The sequence below is a fragment of the Suricata suricatta genome, chromosome 12 (assembly GCF_006229205.1).
Source record: "Suricata suricatta isolate VVHF042 chromosome 12, meerkat_22Aug2017_6uvM2_HiC, whole genome shotgun sequence".
In the NCBI taxonomy this organism is placed as follows: domain Eukaryota; kingdom Metazoa; phylum Chordata; class Mammalia; order Carnivora; family Herpestidae; genus Suricata; species Suricata suricatta.
In genome coordinates this window covers 8,951,774-8,967,157 of record NC_043711.1, presented here as the reverse complement: position 1 = coordinate 8,967,157, position 15,384 = coordinate 8,951,774, and the positions used below count along the sequence as shown (strand labels likewise).

General features: G+C 50.2%; 1 protein-coding gene across 1 annotated transcript in view; it reads left to right on the top strand.

Moving 5' to 3' along the window:
- Positions 1-15,384, top strand: part of CACNA1A (calcium voltage-gated channel subunit alpha1 A) — a 287,057-nt gene that overhangs the window by 113,611 nt on the left and 158,062 nt on the right. Inside the window, exon 5 of the mRNA XM_029916601.1 lies at positions 281-420. Coding sequence (XP_029772461.1) covers positions 281-420 — 140 coding nt within the window. The remainder of the gene's footprint in view (positions 1-280; positions 421-15,384) is intronic.

Sequence of the window (15,384 nt, the reverse complement as noted above, 5' to 3'; positions counted from 1 at the left end):
GGCTGTCAACATAGGTCTAAGCAAGCAATTTGGTTTGGCCAGCTGATATGTGGGGTTGGCCAAAAGGAGGGTGTCTTGTCCATGCTTCTGCTTCTCTTGCAAAAAAAAAGCCTTTAGGCAAGAGAACTCCGAGGAGGATGCGTTGGGGGGACAGTGAGTACAGGGGGACGGGTAGGAGAGGTGAGGGGAAATGGGGAGAGGTCCCCAGGTGGGCCAGGGCCCCGATCGTGCTCCCCTCTGCCCAGCCACAGACCTTGACCTTACCTTCTCTCCCCTCCAGGATGACACCGAACCATACTTCATTGGAATTTTTTGTTTCGAGGCTGGCATTAAAATCATCGCCCTGGGGTTTGCCTTCCACAAAGGCTCTTACCTAAGGAACGGCTGGAACGTGATGGACTTTGTGGTGGTGCTAACGGGGTAAGTGTCGGACGCTGTGCTTCCCAGAATTATCTCGAATTAAGAAGACTTTGGGAACATGGTGGTTGGCGTGTCCAGGCTGGGCTCAGGGAGGCTGAGGCCCCCGGTCGTCTTCCGTGCGCATCTAGCGCCTTCTCGCACCCTGCCTCCGTGGCCTGGCTTTGGTTGCAATTAGAATTATGCCTTCTGAGGAGCAGACTGCTTCCAAAGGGCTTTATGTACATTGTCACTCAATCTTCATAACAACCCAATGAATTAGGAAATATTAAAGCTCCCCTGTGACCACAGAGAGATCCGGAGCACAGATGTGAACTTGCCCACGATCACCCAGCTGGCACGACGGGGGTTCACACCAGAACTCGGGTTATTAGCCGTTGTGAGCGTGCGCGGGCCTGCCTCCCTTGGCGACGCCTGTATTCCGAGTCGGTGTTTATTTCCAGCTGGTAAATGTCTGTCGGGGACTTCCAGGTGCAACGGTTTGTGGTGGAACCGTGGAGAAGACCAATCTAGGTGAGGTACAGCGACTGCCTGCGAGGGGTTTTCAGATCTGTGTCGCGCACCAGAGTTGAAAGGTGACTGTGAACACGCAAGCCCAGCTGTTGCGGCAGCAACTGAAAAAAAAAATTTAGGTAACGTCTTACACACCACAGAATTTATTTCTCACTGAAAGTCCGAAGTGGTGGTTCCCTGTTGGCAGGGCTCTGTCCTCCGAGCAGTGATCGAGGATGGGCCCAGGCCCAGGGCACACGGCGGCCCCTCACCGTTGACCCACACGTTCCAAGAGCCCCGTGCTTGTCCACGTCACGGAACAGAAGGGACACAAGCAGGGCAAGGGGTGCTCGGGAGGTTTCAGGGGCCCGGCACCTGCCTCTTCCTTTCATATTCTTTCTGCTGGGATTTATTCGCAGGACATGCATCCCTGCAGGGAAAGCTGGGAAACAGCAGAGCAAAGGGAGATGGATTTGGTGGGGAGTCAGTCAGTCTCTGTCATGGATGCAAAAGTCCTGGATCAGATGCCGGCGTCGACATCACCATTTTGTGCTCATTTCCGGCTCCCCTGCCTACCCAGTCCTCTCCTCCAAGCTAAGACTGGCTCTTGTCTTCCAAGACCCCTATTCACCACTGTCCTCTGTGGGGTCATCCCCCTCCTCGTGGGGTCATCCCCCTCCCCCGCGGGGCCATCCCCCTCCCCCGTGGGGTCATCCCCTCCTCGTGGGGTCATCCCCCTCCCCCGCAGGGTCATCCTCCTCCCCCGCGGGGTCATCCCCTCCTCGTGGGGTCATCCCCCTCCCCCGCGGGGCCATCCTCCTCCCCCGCGGGGTCATCCCCTCCTCGTGGGGTCATCCCCCTCCCCCGCAGGGTCATCCGCCTCCCCCGTGGGGTCACCCCTCTTCCCTATGGGGTCATCCCTCTTCCTTGTGGGGTCATCCCCCTCCCCCATGGGGTCATCCCCTTCCTCTGTGGGGTCATCCCTCTTCCCTGTGGGGTCATCCCCCTCCCCTGTGGGGTCATCCCACTCCCCCGTGGGGTCATCCCCTTCCTCTGCGGGGTCATCCCCTTCCTCTGGGCTCTGGGTGTTCCAGATCCCGTCTCTCCTGGCAGACGTCATGGGTCTCCGCACCTGTGCTGCGTTGGCCGGGCCCCTGCAGTTCAGGTTTTGAGCCCATTTGTGGTTTCCGAGCAATGTCATTGGGCTGTTTTGGTGGAGGCATTTAGATGTGCGTGTCTGTTGTGGGGACCCTGGGCCAGCTCCGGCGGGCCTGAGTGCTCGCTGAGGGGCCTCTGTTGGCTGTGCTCCTGGTCCTGTGCCTTGGCACCTTGACAGGGTCCAGGGACATGTTACGGACCTTTTTCGTACTTACTCGGAAATTCATGTGCGAACCATCCTCATTGCTGACTTTGTTGTTGTTGTAAAGAGTGTGTAACAAAAATACTCAGATATTCAAAAAGAGAATAATGTAACAAAATACTCGTGTAAGCAAATATTCGTTCAGTGGGTATTTTTGTACACCTGTTAGGCGCCAGGCTCTGGGACACAGCGGTAAACAAACAGATGAAAGTCCTTCCTTTTGTTCAACAGATCGTCAGTGGTGAAGGAAGACTAAACGAATGAAGGAGTGAAGGAGTGAAATGTCTAGTGTGTTAGATGGCAGTGAGGGTGACAGAAAATTAAATCAGAGGAAGGATAAGATGTATTATAGGCAGGAGGACTGGGAGCCGGGAGGCTTCCCTGGGAGGCCATGTTTGCATGAGTAGCTGAAGTCGGTGAGTGAATGACCCTTGAGGATAGCTGGTGGGGGAAAGTGCCAGGTGGAGGGGACAGCATGTGCAAAGGCCCTGAGGCCAGACTGTAATAAGTTCCCTGTATTCTCTTCCCTGGCCTCGTGCCTTCCCTTCCCCATCCAGAAGCACTTGCTGAGTTTTGTGTTCATCATTTCCGATTACAAATTTACTCTCTTATACGCATATAAAATAAGAATATAAGAAATAGGGGCACCTGGATGGCTCGGTTGGTTGAGCGTCCAACTCTTGATCTCTGTTCTGGTCTTGATCTCAGGGTTGTGAGTTCAAGCCCTGCATTGGGGTCTGAGGGCGTGAAGCCTGCTTTAAAGAAAAATAGTGAGATCTAGGTGGCACCCATTCTACGTTTTGACTACATGAGAAAATATATACAGCACTGTTTTTGCACTGTTTTAAATTTCTCTGTAAGTGTTTGCTTCTGCAGCCTTCTCTCTGCCATCCACACGAGGTGAATCTGATGGACCAGGGAGGTCTCATTCACCCGTTTTCACTGCTGCGTAGTATTCTGTAGCATGAGCCTTCTACCTTGTGTTTATCTGTTTGGGTTGTTTCCAGCTCTGGGCTATTTCGAAGCCAACTGTCCCTTCATTTTTGCAGTGGATTTCTCTAGAGCATATACCTGGGAGTGGAATTGCTGAGTTGTGTACTCTGCATATCCTCAGCCTCACAAGGCATTGTTGCCAAATGGCTCTGCAAAGTGGTTGCGCCAACTTATGCTCCCTTGGGGGCTGACTTTTGCTGGTAGGGAAAAAGCCTTAAAAATCCCTGTTTTTTTTATACCATGGTTCTTAGAACACCTGCAGACGCTCCTATACTGTTGAGCCTGTAGTAAGTCTCAAAAAGTGGTCCTTAAGTTGAGAAGTGGCCATTTGAGACGGTAGTTAGCCAGTTGGGGGGGGGGTCTGCAGCACCACAAGGTGATCTTTTCTTCCTAGTTTTTGACGTCTACTGAGGTTCTAGAGGAGAAATTCCTTCATCTGACACAGATAGGTCCTAAGGATAGAAGCTGGTAGTTGGAATTAATGGGATCCACGAACCCTCTGAAATCGCATGCAAAAATCATGTGTGTGTACATAGTTTTCTGGCCCGTGGTTCCCATTAGATTCCCAGGGGGTCCTGCTCCTAACACCACCAGGAGCCGCCATTCTGTTCCTTTCTCACCTCTTTCCTTTCCATCTTTATTTCCCCTGCCTTCCTTCCCCTTGCTTGTCTCCCTGCGGCTCCTCCGCAGTCTGCCATCCTTTCTTCCCGTCTGCCGGTTCTGTCTCTTTGAAATCAAGCACAGAGCCTACATTTCATTACTTCAATTTCCAAGGGGCCGTTTAGTCTTCTTTAGGGTTGTAAGCGTGCAGCAGAGAGTGGGGACTAAAAACCCCGCAAACCCAGATTTCTGCACAATGACCCTGCCAGGCAAATGCAGTACACTCCTCGTTCCAGGGAGGGGGAGGGGCCCCAGCGTGTTAATCTGACCCCAAAACAACAATGGCTTTGATGCGCACTTTCTGATTCACTCATTGTCTTCTCATTTCTAAGCAGACCACAGCATTGAAACAGCATTCATTTTTCACGAATTAGTAAGGTTTTTGCCTTCCCCTTCGGTGGTTTGCCAGAAACTATCTTACCCATGGAGTTTGGTTGGTTCTGTGTCGTTCAAGGCCTCGGAGGCATTCTAACTTTGTAATTTTATCAACCCCAATGTAAAGTGTGCTTTGATTTTATTTGAAAGTCCAGTCATTAACTTGAAATTGTGTAAGAGGAAGATTTCAGAAGCTTGGCTGTATTTTTTTTAATTTTTTATGTCTTTTAATTTATTTTTGAGAGACAGAGAGAGACAGTGTGAGCAGGGGAGGGGCAGAGAGAGAGGGAGACACAGAATGTGAAGCAGGCTCCAGGCTCTGAGCTAGCTGTCAGCACAGAGCCCGACGCGGGACTCGAACCCACAGACCATGAGATCATGACCTGAGCCGAAGCGGGACACTTAACCCACTGAGCCACCCAGGCGCCCCTTGGCTGTATTTCTGAGATGACAGAGCTCCTACCGTAACGCTCAAATATATATGGGCACCAAGGAGGTCACTTAATACAATTGTGCATGTTGACAAAAGAGACTTTGGACTTTGCCAGGGTAGGGTTGAAGACTCTTGTTTTTATGCTCACAGGCTCAGTGCTCTACCTGGCATGGGTGTTCTGCAAAATAAACGGCTGGAAAGTGGGAGCACTTCGGAGAATCAGGTGTTCTGGGAAATGCACGGAGGAGCTGTCTATGAAGCTAGGGCCATTGCACTGACACAGTCACTCATTCCAGGAATCTATGACAGACACTCTGACATCAGATAAGGACAGAGGAGCTCTGGGTCCTTGCCAGCTCTGACATTTTGGACTCTGGGAAAAAAGAAGGTTCTCTTTTGGAAGTCCTGTGAACTGCCCCAGGCTTTGGGCAGTTTTCACTGCGGATCAAAATTGAAAAAAAAAATACCCAATTACTCAGGGACCCTCAGGAAAGGACATTGGCTTTGGTTTCCTAGCGTCCCTGAATTTGGGCACTCAGTGAACTCTGGCGGGTTCAAGGCCTTTATTTCACTCACAAGGAGTTAAGACACTGAGAGGCTAAGTAATTTGCCCAAAGCCACACTGAGATGGTGGCAAAACAGGAAACATCCAGAGTCAGAAGGCATGTTCGTGTCGGGGAGCCTAAAGCCCCAGTTTGGCAGCAGTGGGAGTGGTGTAGGTGAGTAATGTCACCCCTGAGTTTCTGTCGTCAGAGCCCTGCCTTCTGTCCCCCAAATACCCAGCCTGTAGCCCCTTTCCAAAGAGACAGAAAGCGAGCCTCCAAAAAGTATCCCCAGTTTCCCCTTAAACAGTGAAGAAACGAGGGCCCAGAGACACCACACACTGTCTTCCCTTTCTGATGACCGTAACAAATGCATGTGGTCCCTCTGCACTTTCTCCTCCTTCCTTCACCTCCTATGTTGCTGCTCTGAGTTGCCTGAAAATAAAAACAGCACTCTAAACACAACAACAACACAACCCAGTCAGCAGTCCCGAGAGCCGCTGCCAAGCAGCTCCTATAAATACCAGCTGCGTTTTGTTTTAATGTCTCCCTGCATTAATTTCTCTCCCCAGTGGATCAGTCACCCTTGGTATCCAAAGGACGCCCTGCTGTGGCACAAATGCTTTTTATCATTCGCAGAGTTTTAGCACAGAGAGAGCGTCGCTCTTCTTACTGTTCAAAGCATGTGGTGGTCATATTTGCTGTAGTGTGTCCCCACCAGGAAGGGCCTCACGGCCTGGCAGCAGTAGCTGTTTCTCCATCTTGTGATAATAGTGACCGTGATAGTAATGATGTGGGCTGCCATGATTAGGCACTTACTGTTCCTCTCGCTGTATTAACAATTTTATGTGCGTTAGCACATTTCAGTTCCACAGGCCTTTTTGAGAGCTGAATCTGAGGCTCAGAGCTACTTGCAAGGGGTCCTGCAGCTGGCAGAGGGTAGCTTGGATCTCAACCACTGCACAGGGACGGTACCCTAAGCCTAGGATAGCCCTTGTCCAAGCTAAGTTCAAAGAGCTATATGTAGCCACATATCCTTGTGAACATAGTACCTGTTGTTAACAGCAGTGGCCACATTGACAAATTAGAGCTTAGGAGGCATTTAAAACATGATACACTGTACATGCATATATGCTCAGTTAATCCTTAGGACCCTCTGAATGACGTATCATTATTATCCCCACTTTACAGATGAAGAAACAAAGGCCCCAAGGGATTAAACACCTCACCCAATTCACCCACCTCGTAAGTGGTTGATCCAGAATTTGAACTCAGGTGGATCTGGAGCCAGGATCCATTTTCTTGAGTCCTACACTATTTCTTCAAAGCCAAGTTTTCTAGGGAGTACCTGGATGGCTCATTTAGTTAAGCGTCTGACTTTGGCTCAGGTCATGATCTCACAGTTTGTGAGTTCGAGCCCCGCGTCGGGCTCTGTGCTGACAGCTGGCTTAGAGCCTGGAGCTTGCATTACTCTGTGTCTCTCTCTCTCTCTCTCTCTCTCTCTGCCCCTCCCCCTACTCACACTCTGTCTCTCTCTCACAAAAATAAACAAGCATTAAAAAAAATTTTTTTAAGCCAGATTTTCCAGGGAAGTCAGGAGGACCTTTACTTTTCTTCCCCATCTTGGGCTCCACTGTTGCCAGAGGAAAAAAATGGGCAAAAGAGATTTCCAGAAATGGGAGACTGGCATAGGCTAAAGTTGAAGACCTGGACTTCGGAGTCCAAGGGATCTCTGGCCAGTGATGAACTCGAGAATGTGCATGGATCTCTCTAAACCTCAGTTTTCTCACCTGGAAGGAGGGTGAGTGTCTGCCTTTTGGGGCTGTGGTAGGGATTGGAGAAGGCAGCCTTGTGACAGACACTGTGAACTGAGCCCCCTGGACCGTTCTGTGTGCTTCTTTAATGGGAGTTGATTAACTGAAGTGAAGAAAGGAAAGCAAATTACTTTGGGTGTGTGTGGCAGATGCTGCAAACGCCCCGCTCTGTATTTGCCCCACTCCCCTCCAGGTTTACCCACGGTGCGCACTTCCCGTGTAAGCTCATTTCTTTGTACCTCCAACACGCTCATTTTCCTGCATCTCTGTCGGAGGGTCTCCGCCAACATCGCAGTTTGCTTGCCCCTCGTGACAGACGTTTAACACCCCCGGGAGCAGTCCATCACCAGTCAGAGAGGGAGTCCGTGCATAGGTACCCTGGCTTCTCCGTTGCTCAGCCAGAAGACCCAGTGGTGTTCTCCAACCTCTCAAAGGACCCTCTACAGGATAGAATATATCAGCTCACGACGATAGCCACTCATTAGTGCACCCTTTACCGACTTCTTGCTTTCTAGTTCATCCCTTGTAATTCCATAGATCATCTGCCCAAAGTCCTTATCTTGGGGAAATAGAAGCCTTGTCGGTTGAGAGATTTCAGCACCCGGGACAGCGCACAACACACTTTGTCTGGTAAAGACGTCCTCCTTTTCCCCCCTCTGCCCCTGACTGGAGTGGGGAGGGACCAAGCCAGGACCAGATGGCCAGGTGACATTGCTCCTTGGCCATTTCCCTCGTGTGGCTGGAGAAGACCTTGCCATCATCTCTTAGCAGGTTTAGGGGATGATTGAGGTCTTGTCCTCTTGAATTGCCGCTGTAACACCAGCCTGCCTCCAGAGAGGCATCCACCGTTCTCTACAGTTTGCGGGGTTCAGTGACCCCTCTCTTCTCACCAGGACCGGGGTGCGGCTGCCTCGTGAGCAGAGGAAATCTCAGCAGAACGGGAAGCAGGTGGGTGCCCTGTGTTCTGCTCTGTGCAGGGAGGAGGTCCAGAGATGGTGGGTCCTCACCTGCAACAGGGCCATGTAGTAGAACAGGAAAGCCGAGGTTTGGGGGGTGGGGTCTAGGACAATGAGCGCCCCCTTTTCTTGACTTCTTTGGCTATAAAATGCTCTTTGATAATGTCAGCTGGTCGCAAAGGTTTAAATACCTATGTAATGCTGTTCCCCAAACTTAAGTCTTCTGCCCGAGCTCTCTCCCAATCCCCACATGGGGAGGAGTCCGCAGGCATCTCACACTCGAGATGTCCAGAACTGAACTCCTAAGCACGATCGTATCTCTCTTCCTGTCTTTTTGTATCATTGGATGGCAGTTCTATCTTCCCAGAGGCTCTGGCTAAACATCTTGACACCTCCTCCCTCATGGCCAGTCTTTGTGCAAATTCAGTAGGTTCTGTCTTCTCCCACCTCCGCTGCCCCTATGTGGGCTCCGCCTTCATCATCTCTCAGCCTCCGCCCAGGTCTCCCTGCTTCTGCCCTCCTCCCCCACAGCCTGTTATCAACACAAGCAGCCAGAAGGATCCTTTTAACACATAAATTAGATCAAATCACTCTTCTGCTCACATCTTTCTCTCGGTTCCTGTCTCATTCAGTGCTAAAGCCAACGTCCTCACCAGGACCCACAAGGACCTGCATAATCTGCCCCATCACCGCCCCCCCCCACCCTCATCAGCTCCCACTCTCGCTCAACTGACACCAGCTGCTCTGGGCTTCTCACTGCTCCTTGCACACTTCAGGCAAGTTTCCACCTCGGGGCCTTTGCACTTGCAGGTGCCTATGCCTGGCATGCTCTCCTCAGTCCATTTCCTCATCTTTAAGGCTTTACACCCATATCTCCTGGCTCCTTATCTACAATTCCAACACTTCAAACACTTCCTGTGCACTTTCTTCTCTTTAGTTGTTTTTCTATGCCCTTGCCGCTTTCTGGCAAACTAGATATTTTACTTCTTTATTTTCTGCCTGTCTCCTCCACTAAGTAAGGTCTCCGAGGACAGAGATTTGGTTTCTTCTGCTCACGATTCTCTCCCCCCGTGCCTAGCATAGTGCCTGGCACACAGTAGGTGCTCACTGTTTTTGACAGAATAACTGAATTGATGGTGCTTATAACCCGCCAATGTTGAGGGAAGTTTCAGTGTGTGATGAACTGAGGCCCAGGGGCTCCTTCCCAAGTGCCCCTGCATTTAAGCTGGTCTAGATCAGATAGCGCAGTTTTGGAAGGCAGTTGTAAGCGCCGATGTAACTATTACGTGTACCGTGGCTATAATAAGCCTGCCTGTGGTCCAGCCCCAGGAGTTCACGGTGTGTCATATGTGTTGAGCTCTCAATGGACTCAAGCTCCTTTGGAATCAGCTTTCATAGCTACTATGCAATAATAAAGTGGCACCAGTATGAGTGGGTTTGTATGGAAGAGGTGGGGTCCGACTGAGCAGGGCTGTGTTCTCAGGCCGACTGTGTATGGTTGTGCAGGTTGCACACTGAACCAGATGGCTGGAGTGTATGTTCTAAGTGTGCAACTCCTCTGTGTGTGAATTTCTTTTAGAGTCCTCACAGTCTAAAAAGAATCAGATACTTCATGCCCCAAAGTCCCCTCTACCCTAAGGAGCTTTGATTTTAGGAGTCAAGATGGCACTTAAGAGCCATGGTTGGTGCTTGCGGTCATGGGCTGTGTTGCTGTCGCTATTCACAGGCGTATTTGGAGGCTACCCACAGAATTCCCGGACAGAAACTCTGGCTTTGGGACCGGAGGCAGGAGGGAAGCCTAAGACGCTTTAAGTCCAGCACTGTCTGGTGCTGCTTTTCTTTGCTTCGTGGTGCTGTCCCAAGGATGTTAAGAAGAGCTGTTGTAAGATTGGGTTGACAGGAGGGACCAGCCTGAGAGATCTTTATAAACTGCACTGATGAGTTTTGATTCATAGGAGAAAGCCCTGGATGTTTCCAGGGTGAAACTGCGACGTGTGTAGCAGAGTCGCATCTTATGCAAACCTGACTTACACAAAATCATTGTTATGTAATTGGCACCCATATAAAAAGAAACAGGGTGAACATAATAATTAAAAGTGAGGTTGTTTCTTTTTTTCTACTCGTAAAAGTTTTATTGTAAAATAAAATCCACCTGCAGCAAACCACCTTAAAGCAAGTTAATTATTGTAAAACAAACACTCCTGTCGCCAGCGTTCACATCACAAAATAGATCTTTAGCCGCCCAGAAGTTTCCGTGTGTCCCACTCCAGGGATGGCGTTCCATCCATGTGTCCCATCCCAGTCAGTAATGAGGTCATTTATTTCTCTTGTTAATTTTTTTTTTATTTTTGAGAGACATAGAGTGCGAGCAGGGGAGGGGAAGAGAGAGAGGGAGACACAGAATCCGAAGCAGGCTCTGGGCTCCGAGCTGTCAGCACAGAGCCCAAGGTGGGGCTCGAACTCAAGAACTGTGAGATCATGACCTAAGCTGATGCTTATCTGACTGAGCCACCCAGGGGCCCCAGTAGGTGAGGTCATTTCTACATGCGATTGCCTTTAGTGAGTTTTTCCCAATGAATGAACATGATATGTGTTCTTCCTAGAACCCAATACATTGGTTAGGAATGCTTTTCTCTTCAAATAACTGAAGAGACATCTAGAATATTAATATTAAGTAGATTTTTTGTTACCTGACTGAGAAATAGCCACAGATCTGTGGACCGGGATTAGTTGAGGGGCTCAGGGATGTCCTTCCGCCTTCCTCAGTGAGTTGAATTGTAACCTCATGATTTCTTGCCCCAAGGTGGCAAGATGGCGGCCACATCGCCTCCTCTCAAAGCTTCATTCAAAAGCAGGAAGGTAATGGCCGGGAGAGAAAACTCTCACTGGAGAGTCTTCTTTTTTGTCTAGGAGAGACAAGTCTTGGCCAGAAGTTCCCAGCAGACCTCCCTCTACATCTGATTGGCGATTCCTGGGTCACATGACCATTTCCAACTTCCAGGCAGGCCAGACACATGAGCAGCTGGCATTTTTGCAGTTTCATAGGAGGCTAGTGCTGCCTGTAGGAGAAATGGGAAGGGAAATGTCTGTGGGGACAGTTAGCAGATCTGTCACATGTATCATACTCTTCACATTCTTTTATATTAATGTGCACGTTATACATGCTTCTTACTGTCCAGGCTTACATAGACAGAACTATGCATATTATACTTTATGGACGATTTAAAGGTTTGTCAGGGATATTTTTGGGTGTACGCAATTTTTCATTTGTGCGCTTACTTCAGAACCAGAACTTAACTCTCCCGTCTAAGATAGGACAACATTTTGAGGATGTGGGTTCAAATCCTGGCTCTCCCTCTCAGAAGATGTATGACTTTACAGGCACCTGGGTGACTCAGTCAAAGTGTCTGACTGGCTTGGGTCATGATCTCGCGGTTAGTAGGTTCAAGCCCTGTGTCGGGCTCTGTCCTGACAGCTCAGAGCCTGGAGCCTATCTTCGGATTCTATATCTCCCTCTCTTTCTGTTCCTCCCCCACTCACACTGTCTCTCTCTCTCTCTCTCTCTCTCTCTCTCTCTCTCTCTCTTAAAAATAAATAAAACATTAAAAATGTTTAAAAAAAGATGTGAGACTTTAGGCAAATGATTTACTTTTCTTCGTCCTTATTTTACTCATCTGTTAAATCTCAGATTAATACCTACCTCATTGGGCTAAGGTGAAAATTAGATAATTCTTAGCACATAGTAGGGGCTTAATAAAATATAGTCAAGAGGAGGGAGCATGGGAGGAGGAGGAGGATTTCTTGATGGAGTAGGGCCTACAGTGGAGATGATTCCGTGTCGGATGATTTGGGAGGTTAATGGAAGTAGGAAGAAAAGATGGATTTAAAGGTTCTCTCCCAGAAAAAAGAACATTCCAGAATATAATCATCAACTAACTACTGACTAGTAGTAGGGTAGTGCCGTTGCAGGGCCACTTCTACGGAGAACTTATTTCAATCATGCTGAGGTCCCTGCGAGACATCAAAGTGGAAATGTCACTTAGACGTAGATATGGTTTCAGCTTCACTGGCCTGTCGGAGGGTCATCCACAAAGAGGAGGCGAGTTAGGACCAGAAAGTGCCAGAGCTCGTACGTGTGGGGGTGTGACGGACAGGAACAGGGTCCGGGAGTCACTCGCACTTTGGGACCAGAGGGAGGGAGCGGATCAGGGAAGGAAACGAGATGCGGTGGGCAGGTGGTTAGGAAGAGAGGCAAGCCGCGGTCCGCTACGGCAGCTGCGGTTGAAGAGTGGAGAAGACCTTTGGGCCCTGGTCATTAGGAGGAAAAGAGGGATTTAAAAAGGGTCGTCCATGGGGTGCCTGGGGGGCTCAGTCGGTTAAGTATCTGACTCTTGATTTTGGCTCGGGTCATGATCTTGAGTTTCGAGAGTTTGAACCCGCATCGGGCTCTGCACCAAGTTTGCTTGGGGTTCTCTCTCTCTGCTCCTCCTCTGCTCATGCACTATCTCTGTCTCTCTCAAAATAAATATAAATAAACTTAAATTTTTTTTAAAGCTTGTCCACAGAGGGGGTGCAGATGCACGAAATCTTAGTGGCAAAGGTCTGATTGAAAAGGAAAGGAAGGCAGAAACCTTTAGTGGCTCCTGCCATCTGTGCCAGGGGCTGATGGGTTGGGTGATCTCATCCGGGAACGAGTATGATTTCTTGGGTCTTTTTCTTCTCCTTCACGATTTTTTTTTTTAATCAGAAGAGCAAAATGGTGGGCATGTTTAGAAAGATGAAGAAAATGGGCATTACACAGTATTATGTATCTCTTCCTAAATAAACTTCTAGTGACATCATACCAAAACATCTGGCCAGAATCTTTACGAAATGGGGAGGGGACATCAGGGATGGCTTTGCTTGTGAGACACAGGAAATGCACTTGCGAGGCTCTGCCACGTCGAGCTAGGATGTGACCCGCAGGGGCGACAGAAACTGTGGCTCAACCCTGCGTGATTTCTCGGGAGAGACACGTCTGATGGATTTAGCTTCAGATGTCAGTCCTACCTGGCAGGACGTTCGGGTGGTAGAGCCCTTGAGCGACATCGCTCTGCAGCCCGGCTCCCCCTCGCGCGGTGCTGGTGGGGGTTAGCATTCAGACGCAGCTCTGTTCCCAGGCGGTGTGACCTTGGGCGGGTGACCGTGCCTCCCTGAATCTTCGCTTCCCCGTCTGGAAAACAGGGACCATCAGACTCCCTACCTTGTAGAGTTGTTTTAGGGGTCGAATGAGCTGATGTCTGACATTGGGTGAGTGTGTAGATGGTACTTCCTGAGGGATGTTTGGAAGAAAAAGGTGGTTTGGTGCCTTCCTTGGGCCTCAACTTTCTCATCTGTGAAATGGGAATCATACGTACCTACCTCAAAAGGTAGCATTCCGTGAGATACTGTGTGGAAAGTACTCAGAAACTGGCACAAGTGAGGGCCAATGCTGTTCACTCTTATAACGCTAATAACTATAATTATAATGATGATGATAATTACGGCTGCCTCCCCAGGCCCGGTTCCACAGACCGTTAGTCCGCTGCTAAAATATTTGCTCCTGCTAGGTTGGCACACAACACCCAACCCCCTCTTCCAGGCTGGGGAGAACCCCCACTTTGGGCATCGGGACGGTTCTGGACTCGTTCACGGCAGCCCACTGCGCTGGGGGCCAGCCGGCCCGGCTGCACTGACCCTGCCCGCTGTCCAGGTCCCCTCCTCTGGACGCCAGCTGATTATCTGCGCTTCCTCAAAACCCCTTTTACGCCAAAGATAGCCAGCCAGTTTCTGGCGTTTGCAGTCCAGAGCGCGAAAGTGATGCTGGGACTAAGATGTGAGGGTCAGGAGCTTGTTTGCAGATTCCGGGAAACCTAGATAGAGAGCGGAGGGGTGAGGCGTGACGAGGAGGCAGCCAGGAAAGGTCATGTGGCAAATGGCTCCGTGCCCTTGGAGGCTGGTGCTCAAGTCCTCTCTCTGGGCGGCTTTGGGAAGCAAGCAGCAGATGCCCCCTGGGAGTCAGCTCACCTCAGTGCGAGGGGGCAGGGCTGGGGGTCCATCCGGGGCACGAGCTCCCTGGCTGTCCTTCTGTGGCCAGAACGTCACAGGTGTCCGTGGTGAGCAGCGTGGGACGCAGTGTCTGCCAGGATGGCAGCCCTGGGTCTGCCGTGGGCTGTCGCTCAACTGCTCAGGTTTCCTGGTGAAGCATCGTGAGGGTCAGTTCATCTCTGGGCCTAAGCACTGAGAGGAGAACAAAGCTCACCCCGTCACCCCCAAACGGAAAGCAAGAACAGCCCCTCTGTTGGGAAAGGAGAAAGGAGGGGCAGCTGAAAGGCAGATCCTAGACCTCTGGGGGAGGTTGGGCTCCATTGATATTATGGAGACGAAGGATTCTCTCCTTCCTGGCCTCATGGGCACGGGACTTCTGTGCAGAGAAGAACAGGGTCAGAGAGAATAACAGGCATCGAAAGTCATAGCCCGGTGAGCCGGACAGGATCCAGGTAGGGTCCCAGGTCCGGGATTGAGCTAGCGATGCTTTGCATCATCTTTGCCCAGCAAGGATAAGTAGAATTCATTGGAGAAAAGGGAGAGATGAGCAAACCGGGCTTCTCTCCATGGGAAGTGAAATCACTCGCTGGGATGGCCCAGCAACCCGAGTGCTCAGACCCCAAAGAGGAGGACGTGTGATTCCTTCTCTCCTGTTGTAGAGTCCTGTGTGGCTCAGAAATGGGAGATGTTTGAGAGGTAGTAGGAATGCATTCCCTGGCAGGTGACAAAAGATCCAGCCTGTGGTGGCTTAAACACATAGGGGCTGCCTTCCTGTCACAGAACGGGAGGTTTGCAGTGGGTGTTGGCTGGCGTTGGCCGGCATCCCTGTGATTCTCTCGGCCTTTACCTCATGCTTGCAAAACGGCTGCCAGAGCCTTCAGCGTCGTGTCCACTTCCAAGGCAGGAAGCAGAAGGGACAAGATGATCCCATCCAGCTTTGCCAACTTTTGTATCCGGCAGAGCAGGATCTTTCCCGGAAGCCATCTATTGAGCTTCTCTGTACACCTCGTGAACAGAAATACGTTCCGTGGCCACACGTCCAGCTCCAAGAGAGGCTGCGAACGCATTTCACTTTTCCAGCCATTCTGGAGACTATTCGGACTTTTGATTTTGTGTATGCTTCAAGGGTACATTTAAAGTCAGAACATTTTCTTTTAAACCATCTGAATTCACCTTATCACCATCCCTTCTGTGTGCTCCTTTGTATCTGCTATAGATTGCCACAATAATGCTGCATAACAAACAATACCAAACCCCAGTGGCTTAAAGTGACAGC